The following is a 19,568-nucleotide window of genomic DNA, read 5'->3' on the forward strand; positions in this document are numbered from 1 at the left end:
TTTTTCCCCCATGCCGTCACTCTGCTAAACAACTAATTCCTACATCACTGGCAAACTACTTAGTAAAGCTGTATTACTATTATTCTCATCTTTCCTATTACATATCTCCTTATCTTCTTATGACTATAATTTTGTTGCTTGTATCTTATGATTTACATTGTTTTATTTAGTATCCTAGTATGATTTACGTTGTTGCTTAGCTAGTATCCTATGATTATCAATGTGTTGCATCTTATGATTTATGATGAATGTACTTTATGTTGATTATGATCACGATTTATCTATTGTTTGTATGTACACTGCTTGTACATACTATTGGTTATATGTACACTGAGAACTTATGCACTGGAGACAAATTCCTTGTGTGCCCAACCACACTTGGCCAACATAGGAATTCTATTCTATCCTATATGCTATACAGGGTTCACTGTTTATTATCAAGTGTCTCATAGAGAAATTAGCTAGATTTCTAACAAATATATATAACATAATAGGAATTATAGAAACATGCTGAGGTAAAGTCCACTGTAATGTTAGCTTTGATGGAGAAAATGGGATAACATCAGGAAATCTATAGAACAGTGCAGATGCCAAAGGCTTAGGTAAAGGTAAAGGTCCCCCCGCACATGCATGCTAGTCGTTTCCGACTCTAGGGGCCGGTGCTCATCTCCATTTCAAAGCCAAAGAGCCAGCGCTTGTCCGAGCATGTCTCTGTGGTCATGTGGCCGGCATGACTAGACACCAAAGGCGCACGGAATGTTGTTACCTTCCCACTGGAGTGGTCCCTATTTTTCTACTTGCATTTTTACGTGCTTTCGAACTGCTAGGTTGGCAGAAGCTGGGACGAGTAACAGGTGCTCGCTCTGTTACGCAGCGCTCGAGATTCGACCTGCCAAACTGCCGACCTTCTGATTGACAAGCTCAGCGTCCTAACCCACTGAGCCACCGCGTCCCTGCCAAAGGCTTAGAGAGGAGCAAATGTGATGTTTAGGAAAGGAAAAAAAGAGGATCCCGCTAATCTTTCCCTGGAGCCTGGACATCAACCCCTGGTAGAGGCAGTAGAGTGGATGGTGAAGGAGGACATTTGTATGAATTATGAAGACAGTACCATGTTTTCCAAGATCCATCAGGACTCGTGTCTTCTTCCTTGGCAGAATAACTAGTTTAGTGAAGAAGGGAAAAATCTTGATTGGAACAAAGGTTTCGGCAAGGAAGGCTCTGCGCAAGATAGCCAATTGTGAATCCACCTTAATACAGTACTATCCAAACTATTACATAATAGCTTGTGGAGTCCTTGGTGCTCTCTGGGCTTGGTGATTTGCTTGCAAATGTTTCGTTGCCAGACCGCATAACATCTTCAGTGCTAGAAGGGAGTGAGGTTTGCTCTCTGGTTATACACAGTCGCTTGCCCTGTTAGTGTTGGGGGTGGGGGGGATTATGGGGGAGAGCATACTCCATCTAGTATTACAGAATGAAATTAAATCTAATCTAAATCAGTCTCACATGGCTAGGTTAGAATACTGAATTGAGCTGGGAGGACCAAGGGAGTTATTTTACAAGGAGAAAATAATCCTGATGATAAAATGTGCACAACGTGGAACAGTATACTTATAGAAGTTGTAGGTTTCAAGCTACGAAATTTACTGTTTTTAGGATCACCGTAGTGCTTCTAGCTTGTCTACAGTTACTGGGAGAGAGGGGAGAGTTTGAGATCCACAGGTGCTCCCTATCAGCATGAGAGTCGAAGCCGTTGAAGAGATGTTTTGGCGAACCGAAGTCTCTTCTCATAAACAATTGCTGGAAGATCTATTGGACAATGTGGCCTGAATTGTCAGAGAGGGAAGAGAAAGTTTTACTCTTTTAATTATCTTATTTATTTATTTATTTATTTATTTATTTATTTATTTATTTGTTTGTTTTTATAAACCGCCCTTCTCCCGAGGGACTCGGGGCGGTTTATTTTGCGCCCTATTCTCAGCGCTAGCTTTCCTTCTATCGTACCGGTTTGCTAATGCCTAATAAGTTTACATTAGAGATCGCAATGTCTCTGGTGTTTTGCTTCGTTGGGCTTCTCAGCCAGAATCTAACAGTAGGTACTTTATCTCTGAAAATTCTTAAGACCTTTCAGTTACCTTTCATAGATGGTTTAATTGATTTTGATGCAGAATGCAAAGTAATAGCAATAGCACTTAGACTTATATACCATTTCACGGTGCTTTAAAGCATTCTCAGTCTATGGCCCCCAACAATCTGGGTCCTCATTTTACTGACCTGGGAAGGGTGGGAGGTTGAGTCAATCTTGAGCTGGTCAGGATCAAACTCTGGCAGTCGGCAGAATTGGCTTGCAATTCTGCATTCTAGCCACTGTGCCACCATGGCTCTTGGGCTCATGATTGCTTCCCTCTTTAGTGTATGTGATTTTATGAGCCTTTCATTCGTTTATACGGTATTTAAACTCTTGTTCCTGTAGCCTTTGGATGGGTGAAACAGGCAATAGTGTTTGAGCCTGGATATCTCAACTGGGCCAACTTACAGAATATGTCCAACATCTGGAACCCATGACTCCCGTGAAAGTGAAATTTGGCAAATTTTATAAAACATGTTATGACGTAATACTGAATGTCATGAAACATTTTTCCTATGCTGATCTTTGACTGCACTAACAAGTTCGGCATGGGCTGTTTCCAAGGCAGATAGAGCGCATGAGACGTTCTGTCACTGATGGAGGCGTTGAGGAATCTGGTAAAGAGCCGTCTCTGAAAGTTGACCCAGGTCATGGATTGTCTAAAATTAAATTAAACTTTGAGTATCCAAAAGCAATCCTGAAATATCATCCCATCCAATTCTTCTACCATTAATTTAAATTCCAGAAATTAGTCTGGTACTGAGCCTTGATGCAGACTTCTCATCCTTTAGGTCCGTGGTGGCGAACCTATGGCATGCGTGCCACAGGCGGCACGCAGAGCCCTCTCTGTGGGCACGCACGCTGTCCTAAGCCTTCAGCTGGGTTTTATAAAACCTTTTCGCTTTAGGCCTCCACCGCCATGTGCAAAAATAAAAAAAAGGTTCAATCAATTTCAACTTCTCGCAGGAGAAAAAAAGATCTCATAAAGTTGGAATTGATTGATTGAACTTTTTAGTCCCACCCAGTCTGCTCTTACCACTGCAGCCATGCCCACTCAATGGGCCAACACCCACCCAATTGGCCACACCCACTCAATGGGCCATGCCCACCCAGCACCCGACAATACATAAGTGGGTCTTGGATTGCAGTTTGGGCATTCGGTCTCTAAAGGATTCGCCATCACCACTTTAGGTGGTCATTCAAATGTAGGGGGATAATACACATGAAACTGAGGTGTCTAACAAAAGACTGAAAAAGGGCTCAGTTGGAGAAGGGAAGGCATTGTCACCTGTTGTCCTGGCCTCCAGTCCTTGAACCTTCAGAATGTAGCAGAAGTTTGGTGACGATATGACACCTTCTGCTTCCTCATGGGAAGATTATTCAGCCTCATGTAGAGGGCTCTTTTTTTTAATCCCATTTATATCCCGCCCTTCTCCGAAGACTCAGGGCGGCTTACAATCTAAGCACAAATCAAATGTGCTTAGCAATAGCCTTCATTCTATGTATATGCCTGCTTATTAGGGCTTTCACTCCCCCCCCAAGCGGCATTATTACAAAGTCAGCTTATTGCCCCCAACAATCTGGGTCCTCATTTTACCTACCTGGGAAGGATGGAAGGCTGAGTCAACCTTGAGCCTGGTGGGACTCGAACCTGCAATAATTGCAGGCAGCTGGTGTTACTTAAGGAGGCATTAGCCCACTGCTCCACCAAGTCTCTTTTGAGAACATGGCCTTGTTATTGTCTTCCAACTTAAAAAGTTATCTCTGCCTCCATTCTGCTGCAGATGTCAGATTGCTAAAAAGTCAGAGGAAGAAGTTTAATCTGTCACAGAGTTTCCCAGGAAAGTGGAAATGGCAGATACTGCGGTGGGTACCTACAAAAAGCCTTCCTTAGTTTTGTTCAGCTCTCAGAAAGAGCTATCCAAGGTCCTGTTTACTTGCTGCCGCCTTCTCCAGAGGTTTTCTGTCTGAGTTCTTTGCTTTCTGACCAGATTTGATTGATTTGCTGTGAATGGACATTTCTTTCCTGGATTTCTGACACTCGTGGAATACAGAGATACCAAAAGAAAAGATACCTGCCTTTTGTCCAAGAGTCTTTCAGTGCATTGGTTCATTGATGAAATCTCCCTGGCATTCTACCAGAAGGCACTAAGCTTCTCATAGTTCTGAACAATTGAAGTGAGCATTGACAGAGCTGGGTTGCTGTTGAAGTTGTGTTTGTATTTACTAGATGGTTATTTCAGCCTTAAATTATGTTACTCAACAAAGGGGTTACTGGGGGAATCCATTTGCACCTTAACTTAACAGATAGCGACTGCAGGAATAGGATTCAGGGAGAGTAATAGTGACTACTCTTCCTTCTCTGAACAGGATTTTTGGGAACCTGGGCCAGGCTGATTTTGGGCACCGAGAAGGGATTTTACTACCTTGCATACCGAGCACTGGGATTTTGGATACAAGCACATTTTGGGACTTTTGTAGTTTCTGAGTAGCATAATTAAAATTTGTGACCTTCTTTGACTCAGACGTTGGTTTTCTGTTATACAAACACAGATTTTTCTCTCGCATTACCTTGGGCATTGCAATGTGAAGGATAAAATGTGAAATCGGGTGGAATGACCTCCCTAAGGCAATTGTGCATTCCTTGGGGTTGAGGTATCATTCTCTTTTTGAAACTTTATACTAACTTCAGCACCTGTTTAATGAGCATATCACCTATGCTGAACTAAATCTGTGTCATTATGAAGAAACATGTATGCCAAAGAATCACAGTGCTGTTAGATCATTTAATGATGGGAGTCTGACTGTAATATTCCCAGCCTTTTTGGTTCTCAAAGAACTGTCTCCAAAAGATTGATTTGTGCTATTACTAAGCTTGCAGTTATGAAGCTGAACTATTTTGTTCATTGTTTGGAAGGCAGCAGATTTAAAGACTGAGCTGCTAATCAGTCAGCGACATTCCTTGTTGCTGTTCCTGACAGTGAGGACAATTAACCAGTTGAACAGCTTGCCCCCAGAAGTTGTAAGTGCTTCATCACTGGAGGTTTTTAAGAAGAGACTGGACAGTCACTTGTCTAAAATGGAATAAGGGTCTCCTGATTGAACAGGGGGTTGGACTAGAAGACTCCAAGGTCCCTTCCAGCTCCATTCTGATTTCATTCCGTTTGTCATCTGTTTGACGTATTACTGGTGGATACCTGTCATTGTGTTGTTGCTTGTCAGTTGTGGACTTTCCCTTTGCAGGTTGACAGTGGTTGTAATTCCAGGCGTAGGTGTGCTTCTCTCCAAAGGGGGCTTTGTGTTGGCACTCCTTGTGCAGGATTCTCCGTGTTTTGTGCCATCCTTATCTTGAATCCTCCATGGGACTCATCTCAGAAGGAGCCATTCGCTGTGGGCTGCAGTTAGATTTGAACAATGTCTTAATGTGGTCAGCATTCAAAAAGACGGAGCTGATTGAGCGGTGGCAGAATCTCACCTTTTTATTATAAAATTATTTCTGAGTTGTCCTTTGAAGTCCAGGTCCAGCAGTTTCAAACAAACTAGAAAACCTTAAACAATAAAAAATAATATCAATAGAATACTTTAAAAATAGAAATCTGGACCCTTTATTTCAAATTTCTCAGAACGGAAGAGTTTTAATACCCCACTAAAAGGGTTTGATTCCCTTTGTGTGACTCCGTGAAAACCCCAACGGCAATAAAAGGGCCAGTTCTTCATTTTGCTTTTGTCCCCTGACCTCCCTCAGGTCTCACGATTGCTCAGCATCACTGCTGGTTCTCTGGGAACAGAGGCTGGGGGTGGTTTGGCTGCAGCTCTGGCACTTCATGGCCGATTGTAGCGTTGTGCATTATTTGCCTTTCCAAACTGCCTTAGGTGAGTTATTTGTGCGGTGCTGGCTAATGCCGACTTCTCCTGCTCTTCCTCTCTTAGGTGGCCTTGCTGAATGTCTTCTCCCCTGAGGAGAGCCCTCTCTTTAGAGAAGAAAGCCGCCGCGTACGCAGAAACAAAAGAAGCAAGAACAACGAAGGGTCAGAAAGTGAGTCTGCATCCTTTGGACGGTGTCCCAACAAATGTGTTCCTACAGTTGTCCTCAACTTACAACCGTTCGTTTGGTGACTGTTAGAAGTTACAACGGCACCGAAAAAAGTGACTTTACGGCCATTTTTCACACTTAGGACCATTGCAGCATCTCTAGGGTCACCTGATCAAAATTCGGACGCTTGGCAACTGACTTCTATTTATGACGGTCACTGTCTCCCTGGATCACATGATCCCCTTTTGCGACTTTCTGACAAGCAAAGTCAAGGGGGGTAGCCGGGTTCACTTAACAACCCTGTTACTAACTTAACAGCTGCAATGATTCACTTAACAACTATGTCAAGAAAGGTCTTAAAATGAGACAAAACTCACTTAATAACTGTCTTGCTTAGCGACAGAAATGTTGGCCTCAGTTGCAGTTGTATTTCGCTTAACATAAATTTACCAAGCCATCTGTACATATTCAAATTTTCAAGTTCCAAATTTAGGACAATAAAAGAGCCCTTGTCATATTCAAATTAGCAATATACAATTGCGGAAGATCCTAAATTAGTTCCGCATTTCAGCTCAGTTCTGCCATGGAGCTCTCTCTGCAAGAGGTTGCTGGGAGGCAGAATCTGATCCGGAGGGCCACTGGACCTCCATTGAACTCCGAGTGTGAAGTGGATGGGGAGCAATGAGTTTTAATCCTGCATTTAATCCTGCATGCTTCCTTCAGTTCTGGCCCTCCATCCTGAGGTTCAGATATATGCACCTGTCCTCACTTGTAATGGCATGTGGGAACGACCTTGGGAGATTTGGGGTGGGGGAGGCAGGGGAAGGGTCAGATGATAGAGGGCCTAGCCCACTGCTGTGTAACGGGCAGGGAAAGAAACTCAGAAAGGCGGTGGTTTTCTCGTGCCGTTTCTTAAAGTCTAACAAATGTTTCAGTGTCATTTCTTGGTAACAGTGCACTGAGGGGTAGTGCAAAAATACAAAGCAATGACTTCCCTAAAATGGAGCAGGAATTACCTACCCGTCATGTTCATAATCTTTTTTTTATTTAATGACTTTTATTGTTTTTATCAATATATAAAATACAAATAAAAATAAAAATAGGAAATTAAGAGAAGGAAAAAGAGAGAGGGAAAGAAAAAAGCGTATACTTTCAATTCTTTTTAGCACAGTACAAGATAAACACATCCCAGTCTCAACATTTTATTTTTACACATTAGTATATAACTAGCCATTTCTATTACAAGAAATCTATCTAATCAGCAAAACCAAAGTCAAGTTTCATTTTTTTATCACAAGCACAAAATCCAGAAGTGATGTCCAAATAAAAAACATAATTAAATACGTTCTCCTCTTTGAATAAATCAATTTAACTATTTCTGCTTTATCTTCTTTGCTGTGGAAATAATATGTATTTCAAGTTGCACTTAATAATCTTTGTAAACTACCACCATTTATTGTAACAAAATTCACTGTATTCTTTCAGATTCTTTATTTAACCTTAAAAGGAAAAATACTAAACTTTTCTTTAAAAACATTTATGAAATCAAAACTTTCTAATATCTTTTTTAAACTTCCTCTTAACATGCATACTTTAACATGCATACTTTAAAGTTCACTATTAAATTTAGATCACTCCTTCAAAGTTACCCTTATAGAATAACTTTTTCTTCTTTTTAAAACTATAAATTTTTATTTAAGGAGAAACTTCCTGACAGTGAGGACAATTAACCAGTGGAACTGCTTGCCTCTAGAAATCATGGGCGCTTCATCACTGGAGATTTTTAAGAAGAGACTAGACAGTCACCTGTCTGAGATGGTATAGGTTCTCCTGCTTGAGCAGGGGGCTGGACTAGAAGACCTCCAAGGTCCCTTCCAGATTCTGTTCTGTTCTGTTCTATATTCCAATATCTATTCTGTTCTCTTCTGTTCTTCATTCCTCTCTATTCTATTCTATTCTATTCTAATCTAGTCTAGTCTAGTCTAGTCTAGTCTAGTCTAATCTATTTAAACTAATACATCTTTTTCTTTAACTTTCTCTTAATACTCTGAAATACACTTTCAATAATATTTTAAAAACTTTAGGAATTACTTAAGCATTATGTATAAAGAAAAACTGCACTTTCAAACTTTTAATTAAGACTTTCTTTCAGTTATAAATATCAAGCCAATAAAAATCCACCCTAATTCCAATTGACTGATTAAGTTTAAGTCACTCCTCCCAGCTTGTCTTCATGGAGTAAAGTCTTCTTCTTCTCTGGAATGTTTGTCAAGTAGCTATAAGCTTCTCTTTTTCTCAAGGCTTTCTCAACCTTGTTAATGTCCATAAGGAAAAAGTCCCAAACTTTTCCTTTTAAAAGTTGCAGATTTTCTTGGAGCTCTTCTTTTAATTGTGTTGGGAGGTTTATATTTAAACCATCATAATTAGAGTTGGTGTTAGGTTTATATTCCAAAATTGCAATTGACTCGTCTGCATTGTCAGTTACATTGCCTTGGTAATTTGGTAATTTTCTACACATATTTGCACCTCTGAAGTAGTTTAAGACGTTTTTTTAACATCCTTGGAGCATAGCTGATCTATGAACTGATGGATTTTATTTAAAGGTTTTTCAAATACAGCTCTAATGATTTGCTCCTCCATCTTCTTAATCCCCTCTTTAGCCATAGAGTAGCTTTTTTTGTAAATCACTTAAGAATTGCTGGCCAATCTGGAATCATGAAAATCGGTAAAGTTTTAGCTACTCACAGCAAAACAGACCAAGCTACAAATTACTAAAAATAATAAATTAAAACCACAACTTTCTGCCTTACATTTCAACTTTTTTTAAAAAAAAGATACTCTACACTTCCTTATTTTGGCTTGCCTTAGCAGCCTTCTACCTTGTTGTTAACAATGAAGAAATCCCCAAAATGGCACAGATCTTCAAAAGGGAGTAACAGGCTGTAGCTAAAGAGAAGCTCTTTTAGCTTAATAAAGATCAATAGTCCTTAAAAATGATTAAGAAATGAAAGGCACAAGTTACTGTCCATTTAAAAAATAAATTCCCAAATGACTGCTTCTTCAACAGCCAACTGATTGGAGCCCCCACCCCATGGCTTTGGGCACATAGGCTGCTTCAAAGCACAGCTCCTGAAGCTACTTGCAGACCTTTGCTGTATCAGAGGATCTTAAGCAGTGGTGGGATTCAAATATGTGAACAACCAGTTCTCTGGGTGGATGCCACTTCCGGAAGTCCATTCTGGGCCTGGGCAACAAAAAATTAGCTACCAGTTCTGCTGAATCACACCACTGATCTTACGGGATCATTTTAGGACTTTCCCTTACCCAGGAAAGTCATATAAAGTAAAGGAATGCCATTTTTTCCTTTTGGTAATTGAAAAATCTACAGCCCAGGGAAAACCCTTGAAGGATCCTTCCCTGAGCGTGTAGTCAGCTGGCTATCTTTTCACCGGAAATCATGTTTATAATCTTAAAAAACATCAGATATGTTCCGGTTCTTTTTGCCTGCAGTTGATCCTAGATCATGGCACTTCTTTTTAAAAAAGGTCTTTTTTTAAAAGATTATGTTAAAAAAAGGCCTTTTTAAAAAATGAAGTGCCATGATCTAGGATCCACTGCAGGAAAACAGAGCTGGAACACATCTAATGTTATGACCTTCATCCCCACCTCTTTTTTGTCTCTCTGTCTGTCTATCTATCTAAAATGAATCCTGTCCATTTTTGGCTCCTAAAAGATTTCAGCACTCGCTCAGATGAGTAGCATTTCTGTCAGCTGCTTTTTACTTCAACGTTTGTTAGTCGAGAGGCAAAGAAAGAAGAGACACAAGTCTTCATACCTGCAAGCTTCAACCTGCTGTAAATAGACCTAAATGCATTCAGGCATTGTGCATCCCGCCAGCAGCTGCACTGCAGTGTTTCTGACTGCGGCTGATATGCAGAAACAGCCCTTTTGAAAAAACGAAACAAAAACCCAACCAGAAACTCTACAAGTTTTGAGCTTCCTTCAGGCAGCAGCTGAATTTCTGGAATGACATCTGGATTCCTCTGCGCAGGTCCATCTTGTGTGATCTCCACAACAACTGTGGGATTTCGTCCTAACCCTAACCCTGTCAATGGGAAGTTGTCGTCATCAAACCAACCCAGATAAGAAAACATGTCCTTAACTTTCTTTTCACATCAGAACATGAGGATCAATTCACTGTCCTAGAGAAGTTTCGTCCCTTTTCAGGAAAGAAGGCCGACTTAATTCCACCAAGATCTTGTGGATTTTGCTTGCTCTGGGCAGCGGTCATAAGTCAGAACCAGTCATCCTACTGAAATTGATTAATAGCAATAGCACTTAGACTTATATACCGCTTCACAGTGCTTTATACCTTCTCTAAGCCATTTACAGAGTCAGCATATTTCTCTCAACGATCTGGGTCCTCATTTTATCGACCTCGGAAGGGGCTGAGTCAATCTCAAGCCCCGTCAGCATCAGACTCCAGACTGTGGGCAGTTTGCCTGCAGTGCTGCATTCTAACCATTGCGCCATCCGGGCTTAAAGTGAAAGAATGAGTGGCATTGACCCAACCAGCTCTCCGTGGTTTTCTGGGAACCGCTGAGCAGTAGCTGGCAGAGTGCAAATGATACAACAGTTGTTGTGAAACTGACTGGGCCCATGTGCCAGCACCCCATCGTACCCCAAGATTTCAAAGGTTTCAAAGAAAGTTCCTTTTATTGTCCAGCAGAGGTTTTCAAAGTAATTCAGAGATTGCTTTCATCTGTTCCTGGAATCCCGTAATGCAGCAGTCTCCAACTTTTCCAGCTTGGCAGACTGGCAGAGGTGATGAAATGCAGCTGTGCACACACACATGCATGCTTGCCCACCACTTCTGTGCCTGGTTCCAAAAGGGCTGTGGACCTGCACTGGGCCATGGACCGGGGGTTGGGGGCCCCTGCCCTAATTTGAACCCTTCAGGGGTGAAATGGCTGGCTGTGCTGTTGATGATGCTTTCAGCTCTTTGTTTGTAGACTTCCTGGCCAGTTAAGTTTGATTGCTTTCCATCTTGATGGCCTCAGGGAAGGGCCAGATAATGTCTGCCTCTGACCGGCTTTTGCTCCCTTGCTCAACCTGACTTGAGGTCAGGTGAGCCGAGCGGATGTTTGAGTAGATCCAGGGAGGAGCGAGTTTGTCTCCTGCAGTGAAAGGGGGTCATCAGCCTTACAGCTTACTGGGATTTTTTGAGAGGATGCTCTCTAGATATCACATGAAGCCAGAAGCAAGGTTCCTGAAAAAATCTTCTAATGCTCAGGGAAGATTTAGAACCAAAACATTCCGGTGGGAAGAGTTTCTGTCAGAGAGGATTGTTTCGTAGAGGCATAGGCATTTGCAGAAGGAAACTTAACTGCTTTCCCTCAGAGTTCAGGGCCGGATTGGATAATGAATCAGGTTTTGGCCGCTGATGGATGGATATCTTTGGTTCTTGTAGATCTCTCTGTAGCCTTTGATACCGCTGACTCCTTCTGAATCATCCCCACAGATGGGGTAGGAGATCATGTTCTGGAGCGCTTCTATTCCTGGTAGAAGGAATAATTTCACGGGGAGGCCTAAGCAGCTGATAAATCTTTGAGCACAAAAATGGCCTCAAGGCAGCACTGTGTCCCCAGGGCTCCTTAGGTTCTACAGGGAGCTGTTGGGGCAGCCATGAAGAGTTTGGGGATGGGTGCCATCATTCTGCTGAGAATAGCTGTGTTTATTCATAACGTCTCAACCAGGTGAGGCTGTGCGTGTCATGAACCCATGCCAAAATTCAGCAATGGGCTGGGTGAGAGCCAATAAGCTGAGGCTAAATCTGACAAGATGGAAGCTTGTGGGCGGATGCTTCCCAAACAGAGGCATCATCATCTGAGAGAGGGTTGGGCTGCTTCGGAAGGAATGCAGTTTGCAGTGAGCTCATCGTGATCACTGGGGCTCGAGTAATCTCCACTGTTACGAAGGCCTTTACCCGCCACAACGTTCCTTGCTTGGGGTCAGTCAGCTGCTGTCCCCTGTCAGCTGGGAGCGGCATTACTGTAACGTGCTCTAGATGGGCTGCTCTTCCATATGGGCAACCACGTGCAGAACCGAATGGCAGCTGTGCTGCTGAGGAGGGTCCGTGTCACCCCTGGGACAAACCGTTCTTCCAGATACGAATTCGCCACTAAGTGAATGATGCAACAACATAGGTGTTATTCAGGGGTGAACCTAATTTATGTCTTTTGAATAACTCTTTAAAAGAAATAGGATTTTAAAAGCTTTTCCAGGGAGGCACAGCTCTAAATAAATTAACCTCCTGATACGTAGAGCAGCTTTCCCTTCATAAAACTGTTCCGTTATTAGGATTACCTGAGGAAGTGCTACTGCAGCCCCACAGAATCGTACAATGAAAGAGACCCTGAAGATCACTGGGGCAACGCTTTCTCCACAGCTTCAGAACCTCTGACTGATGGCCTTCCAGTCTGTTTAAACACACACAAACACACACACACACACACACACACACACACACACACACACACTGAAATCTGTTCCACTGTTCAGTAGCTCTTCATGGTAAGAAATGTTTCTTAGAGTTCACAATAAGCCGATGTCCTTGAAATGTAATCCCACCATTTCTTGTTTAGTCCCCTGAAATAACTAAATAGTTCGGTCCTCTCTGCAAAATGGCAGTCCTTCAGATACTTCGAGCCAAGCGTATCAAATGCATTTTCTTTCCTGATCCCTTCTCCTCACGGCTGTTGTCCTTTGGACACCCCCTTGGAGGAGACTGTCAGAGGATCCTTCTAAATCATGGTGCCCACCTTGAGGAGTGCTGCCTCCTCCTCTCATCTTCATAGACGGTCAACTCTTACGTTGTTTGGGTGCCAACCGGGGATCCAGCTGCCTCCTGACACCTCTTCCAATTATGTAGGTTGCATTTTCCTTCAAGAAGGGCTTCTCTAAATCAGTGACCCTCACCCCACCCCACCCCACCATTATGCAGAGGCTTTAATGTACAGGTAGTCCTCAACCTACGACCACAATTGAGCCCAAAATTTATGCTGCTAAGTGAGAAATTTGTTAAGTGAGTTTTGCCCCACTTTACAACTTTTCTTGCCACAGTTGTTAAGTGAATCTCTGCAGTTGCTAAGTGAATCTGTCTTCCCCATTGACTTTGCTTGTCAGAAGGTTGCCAAAGGAGATCACGTGACCCCGGCACGCTGCGACCGTCATAAATATGAATCAGTTGTCAAGAATCCGAATGTAAACCACATGACCATGGGGATGCTACCATGGCCATAAGTGTGAAAAATGGTCATAAATCACTTTTTTCAGTGCTGTTGTAACTTTCAACCATTACTAAGTGAACTGTTGTAAGTCATGGACTATCTGTATGCAAATCACTGGATTAAACTAACTGGCCGAAGCCTGGGAAAAGTAACCGTATCAATTGAAGTTTTTGCAATCTCAGAGACACTAAAGCGAAGTGAATCGCCCACGCTTCTGCTTTCTAATGTGAGCTTAATCTGCATGCCTTGCTTCCTAGTCAGCAAACTCTCTGGAATTGCACAATTGTACTCTTTTGCCAGGATATTCTATTTTTCTTCAGGCATGTTCAGACAAATTGGTTAATTGTTTAGGTAATTTTATAATTGTCTGTATCCTTCTTTTCTCTGATATTTATTGGTATTTGGGGAGGGGTGTGTGGCTTTTTTTCTTCCATTGTTTTCTTCCATTGGAAAGGGCCACATTTTTACAACAGGTCTTTTCTGTTTATTTTGATTCCCAGAAGCGGATCTAAGGAGTGTGTCTGCCGCCTTGAATTATTTATTAAAATAATAAAGGTGGGATATAAACAAACAAACAAACAAATGTTTCACTTGCCCTTAAAAAAAAGTTGCTCTGAATCGGGTGGGGAAGCCCTCCCCCACCAAGCAGGGCCTGTAGGAAGACCAATTTTAGCCCTTTTTTCTTTTAATTTGAATCGGCTGGATTTTAGGCCTTCCCTGGCGGTCGGTGCTCGAGAGTAAAATGGAAGGCAAGTTGCTGTCTCCCCCTTTTTAAAAATGGAATCTCCCTCTGAAATGACCCATTTTGCTCACTGAATTTTGGCAGCAGCACATCGGGCTAGAGCAGGGGTAGGCAACCTCGGCTCTTTTATGACTCATGGACTTCAACTCCCAGAATTCCTGAGTCAGCTATGCTGAGGGGAAAGGGAGAGGTTTCCAAGCTGAGCCATGCTGGCTCAGGAATTCTGGGAGTTGAAGTCCATGAGTCATGAAGGGGCCATAGTTCCCCCATGCTGACTCAGGAATTCTGGGTTGAAGTCCATGAGTCATAAAAGAGCCGAGGTTGCCTACCCCTGGGCTAGAGAGACAAATGGGAACCCATTTCTGTGGTAGCTCTAGAAACACAACAGAATGGAGTCGCAGATATTTTATTTTTTTGTTGACTGCTAAATTGTCTTGGAGAAAATGGAGCTATTTTCCCCTCTACATTCTGTCCTGCTCTCTGGTCCAACATCCCTCAAGATCCAACTCTGACTGTCCTACCGTAGGAAGCATCCAGAGAGTAGGAGAAGGAGAAGTGGGTAGAGGGGAAGACGGTTGGCAGTGTGATTGACAAGGGGAGGCTTTCACGGAGTCTTCCGTTAAGCTGCGTGTGGATGCCACGAAGTGGAGGGTAGTTGCCTCCTGGACACCTGGGGTCTCCATCACCTCCGGGAGTGATTCCTGCCTGGCAGGAGGTTGAGGACTACACTGAACCCCAAAATATAATTATAAAAGTATTTAGTTTTTTTAGCTCTTGTTCATATACTGAATGTATTGTGCAGGGATGGATGTTGGATTTTTATTCTTTATTCATCAGACATTACTAGATATGGGATGTAATTTCATCATCAGAAATATAAATATACATATTTTTTTTCTTTTGTAGGCCCAAGTCCTTCTAAAAGGAAGAAAGGTAAGCTTGTCTTTCTATTTTTACACACACACACGTGACGTGACCTATAAGTATTTTCAGCTTCACCATCTATCCAAAATCCAATAGTTTGTGTTTACTTATCTGATTTAGATGGCTGCCTATCTCTTGGCAGTGACTCTGGGCGACCTACAATGTTATGTTAAACAAGCCAAATCATAACGCCACAGGTTGCAAGCCAGATGTTCGACTTAGGACAAAGCAACATTGACCAGTAGAACCGATATCCCCTTCTGGCCCAAAGCACTGGGGAACACCCAGATCTTTAAAGGTTTGCAAAAGGCTAACAGGGTCGGGACTGTTGGGATTTCCAGAGAATCTGGTTCACCAGGGGAGGAGAGGAGATAGCACACAGAGTACGTTCCCCTTGGACATAATGTAGGATACTCGCTGTCCTTCCAGGCCATTTCGTCTGCCTTGTACCCAGGAGAGCAGCAATGGATTGGGGAAGCCATACTAAATCATGTCTACAGTGTCCACCCACGGCTGCTCCAGGCAGAAGAAATGGCCTGGAAGGTCAGGGGGAAGCGCTGCTACCAAGGCAGTGATTAGATAAAAGGCCCTGGGCAAAACTGTAATGCAAGGAAGCATCTCAGACCAAGCCCCTTCCTAGTTAGAGAGAGAGAGAGGGGCCAAGCACATTCAGACTTACAAAGTTCTGTTACTGTAGCTGTACAATACTGGCCTATCTGGCGATGGTTTCCTAATCTGTACTATCCTGAAGGGATTCTCACCCCTCCTCTAGGCTTCATCTGAAGGTCTGGATAGGGATGGGCAACAAGCTCTGACCCTTCTCAGGAAAAGCTTCGAGGAGAATGCAGGCTCTCCAGGGACCTGCAGAAATGGCCAGTGAGGGTAGCTCTTTCCTGCTGGATTGCACAGCAGCAGAGAGGTGTTGGCTAGTTTTTTAAGCAGACACCTCACTTGGATGGAAACCTGGGTGTCCACGAGCCAGAACTTGCCTGCACGTGCCACTCCGGATTCCATGTAATTGTGTGAGACCTGAAGTAGCAACTAATTTAGCAGCAGAAGGCCTCTGGGAAGGATTAGCAAAAGCAGCTAGAGCGTGTCTTTCCCCTGGTTCTTATTTTGGCGGGGAGGGTGGGGGTGGAGGGAAATGGTGAGATCTGGCTTAGGTGTACAGTACATCTCATCCGATAAAGTCTAGGGTGATATGAACCAGAGGAATTTTATAATACACGTGCATAAGATTTTGTGAAGTTCAGGTTTAGCTTCAGACCAAAGGCAGGACAGCCGAGAGGCTGATTGGACAAAGGCTTGGCCAGCAGCCAGCCCAGGCCTGAAGAGACACAACCGTTGATCCTGAAAAGAGGATGACTTCAGTGTGCTTTGCACGGAGAATCTTCTGCTGCTCGTGATTTTTTTAAAAAGCAATTTTGCTTTTTATCGGTATTTAACACTGTATCAGTTGTCTAGACTGTATAAAGGTATTTCAAATGAATGTGGGAAATGCAAAAGTAAAGAAGGGACCTTTTATCACTTATGGCGGACGTGTGATAAAGCAAAGAAATATTGGAGCAGGATTCACATCCCAATACAGAAGATTCTCAAAGTAAATATAAAGATAAAGCCTCAAACTTTTCTTTAATGGAAAAATTGGAACTTTGATGCTAGATATGATGGCAGCAAGCTTGCTTTATGCACAAAACTGGAAAGACACTTTGATTCCCACAATGGATGAATGGTTGATGGGGTTAGCAGAGATGGCGAAATTGCCTGCTTTGATTAAAGGAAAAAACCAATTACTTTTGTTTCTTTTTGGAAACCACTTCTGGACTTTGTGCTCGAGGTGGGAAAAAATGAAACTTTGATTTTGGGTTTTAGCAATTAGATAGGTATGTTGTTATAGAAATGCCTAGTGTATACTATTATGTAAAAGTAAAAAGTTGAGGTTTGGATTTCTGTTTTGCTGCACGGCCACCATGGACGCCTGGAAGTCGAGCTCTGTCTTCCCTGTCCAGTTTCGCACCACTGGGGGACCCTGAAAAGGGTCGGAAGTCGTCCTGTAGAGGCGACCAGCAAGGAAGGCCCCTTGCTGGATCGCCAGAGAATCCCTCCAAACCGGCGGACGAAAGACCGGCCATAGAAATATGACTCGTCACTAGGCTGCTGAAGCCACACTTACTATCAGGCAATTCCAAAGCAGCGTGGAAGAGACTGGGTGAGATCTACCTCTCTTAAATCCTAATTATTTTCTGTACCTACACAAGCTGTTAAAGTATTTTCCCACCTGTTGAAAGGGAAGGGAGATTTTAGCCCTCCCTCTGGAAACTACTAAGGGAAGTTTAAAAACATTGAAAAAATAACTGGATCCTAACCGGAATTCTATTTCCTAAAATTTGTGGACTAAAAGACTTTCTATTCTTTATTTTTTAACTTTATTTTTACTGAAGATCTGGGTTTTTCTTTTTAAAATAGAAATAAAACTGAAAAAACTTTGGGGTGACATCTGATGGCTAAACTTAAGAGTTTAACTTGTTATTGTCTAAAAGAGACTTGGCTGACAGCCCAGACAATAGATAAGACACATGCAACCTTGAATATCAGCTGTGAGAAATTCAGCTGTGCTTTTTATTCAGTGGACTTCTTGATTGTACAGTAAACCTTTTAGGCAAATACAACATTATGGAAGAAAATCAGGAACAAACCCCCTTTATGATGAAAGCAATTATTCAAACTCTTCTTACAGCTGATGACAAATTAAGAAGCTACAGAAAAAAACTAGAAGGCAGCCCGGATATGCAAATTCAAACTACGACTATAACTAAAGAATTATCTATACAGAGTACAACAGAAAAAGTGGAACAATTAAATATCACGACAGAAGATTTAACTGCTCAACAAATACAGACAATGGAAAACCCAGAAAAGAAATTGACAACATGGAAAAAGGAAAAGACGTTCTATACGAATCAGAAGAAACCTGAGGATCAAAAAGAAAAACAGATGGAAGAGAAGACAAACAGTTCAGGACAACTACATCGAGATGAAAAAAATAAAGAGACGACCTGTTAGATTTGCTAGTCCTCTCAACAAAATGGCAACTGGATGGTCTTTTCAACGTCAGATAATAGATATAACAATACAAGGAGATTTGCTCGAGGATTCAAAGGCGTGGACATGGAAGACGACTTGGCAAAGAAGGAAAGCGAGAATAAGACTGAAATAGAATGGGGTTTTGATCTACCTATGAAAACTTAAAATACAATACACTTAAATAGATAAGATGTGCATTTTGAATACAAGATATTGTTATGAGTTGAGATAAAGAAAATTTTGGTCAAGTAAAATTTAGAAGTGTAAACACTAACAATTAAATTTGAATATTGATTTGTGTATAAAGGTCCTGTAAAGGTGATTAAGACACATATAAGCTAAAACCTTATTGATGAAAGTAATAAATATATCTTTATATCCTAAAATAGAATATACTTAAATAGATAAGGCGTGTATTTGGAATATAACATGCTGTTATGAGTTGAGATAAAGAAAATTTGGTTATGTAAAATTTAGAAGTATAAATACTAACAGTTAAATTGGAATATTGTGCATAAAGATCATGTAAAGGTGATTAAGATATATATAAGTTAAACCTTTATTGATGAAAGTAATAAATATGTTTGTAGCAGTAAGGGGAAAAAATATTAGTTTTAAGTATGAGATAGTAGATATAATGAGGAAGAGAGAGGAAGTGTGGACATAAAAGAAATTTCGGTTATCAAATTTAAGATTTTAAGATATTTGAGAATTATTAGAAAATAAGAATATTATATTGTACTATTAATTTGTTGATGTACGTGATGAGAACTTATATAGATAAGATGTGTATTCTGAACACCAGACTTAGGGAGGAATTGTAATAAAGGAATTGGGGTCATTTAAAATTTGGAAAGGATAAATATTAAACGTTAAATTTAAATATCAATAGAAATTAAAATAGAGAAAAATGTATTAGGTGATTGTCTAAAAGATTGAATGTTAAAACAATTAAGATATAAAAAAACTAAAAATTATTGATAAATGTTAGAAAGTTATTTTTTATTTGATTGATAGAATAAGTATTGTATTAACTTAAATATAAGACAGTATATATTAAGGGGGAAAGAGAGGGAATAGTAATAGTTTGAGATCTGCACTAATGATATCTATATATAATAGAATTATTGTACTCAGCCGCCACGTTGCTTTTCAAATATGTAAATGTAATATTAGAAAATTAATAAAAAAATTTTTTTAAAAAAGTTGAGGTGTGATGCTATTATTTTATTCTACTATACAAAAGGAAGTTGGAAGTCAATGCCTCTTTCTTTCTTTCTTTCTTTCTTTCTTTCTTTCTTTCTTTCTTTCTTTCTTTCTTTTTCTTTCTTCTTCTTTCTTTCTTTCTTTCCCTTTTCCCCACACTTTTCC

General features: G+C 41.3%; 1 protein-coding gene across 1 annotated transcript in view; it reads left to right on the forward strand.

Moving 5' to 3' along the window:
- EDA (ectodysplasin A) overlaps positions 1–19,568 on the forward strand; it is a gene marked incomplete at its 5' end in the record, with an annotated part of 81,004 nt that overhangs the window by 48,530 nt on the left and 12,906 nt on the right. Inside the window, one exon of the mRNA XM_081336954.1 lies at positions 6,056–6,197. Within this exon, the coding sequence (XP_081193080.1) occupies positions 6,056–6,197 (142 nt within the window). The remainder of the gene's footprint in view (positions 1–6,055; positions 6,198–19,568) is intronic.

The sequence above is a fragment of the Vipera berus genome, assembly GCF_964194415.1.
Source record: "Vipera berus genome assembly, chromosome: 11".
Taxonomy (NCBI): Eukaryota; Metazoa; Chordata; class Lepidosauria; order Squamata; family Viperidae; genus Vipera; species Vipera berus.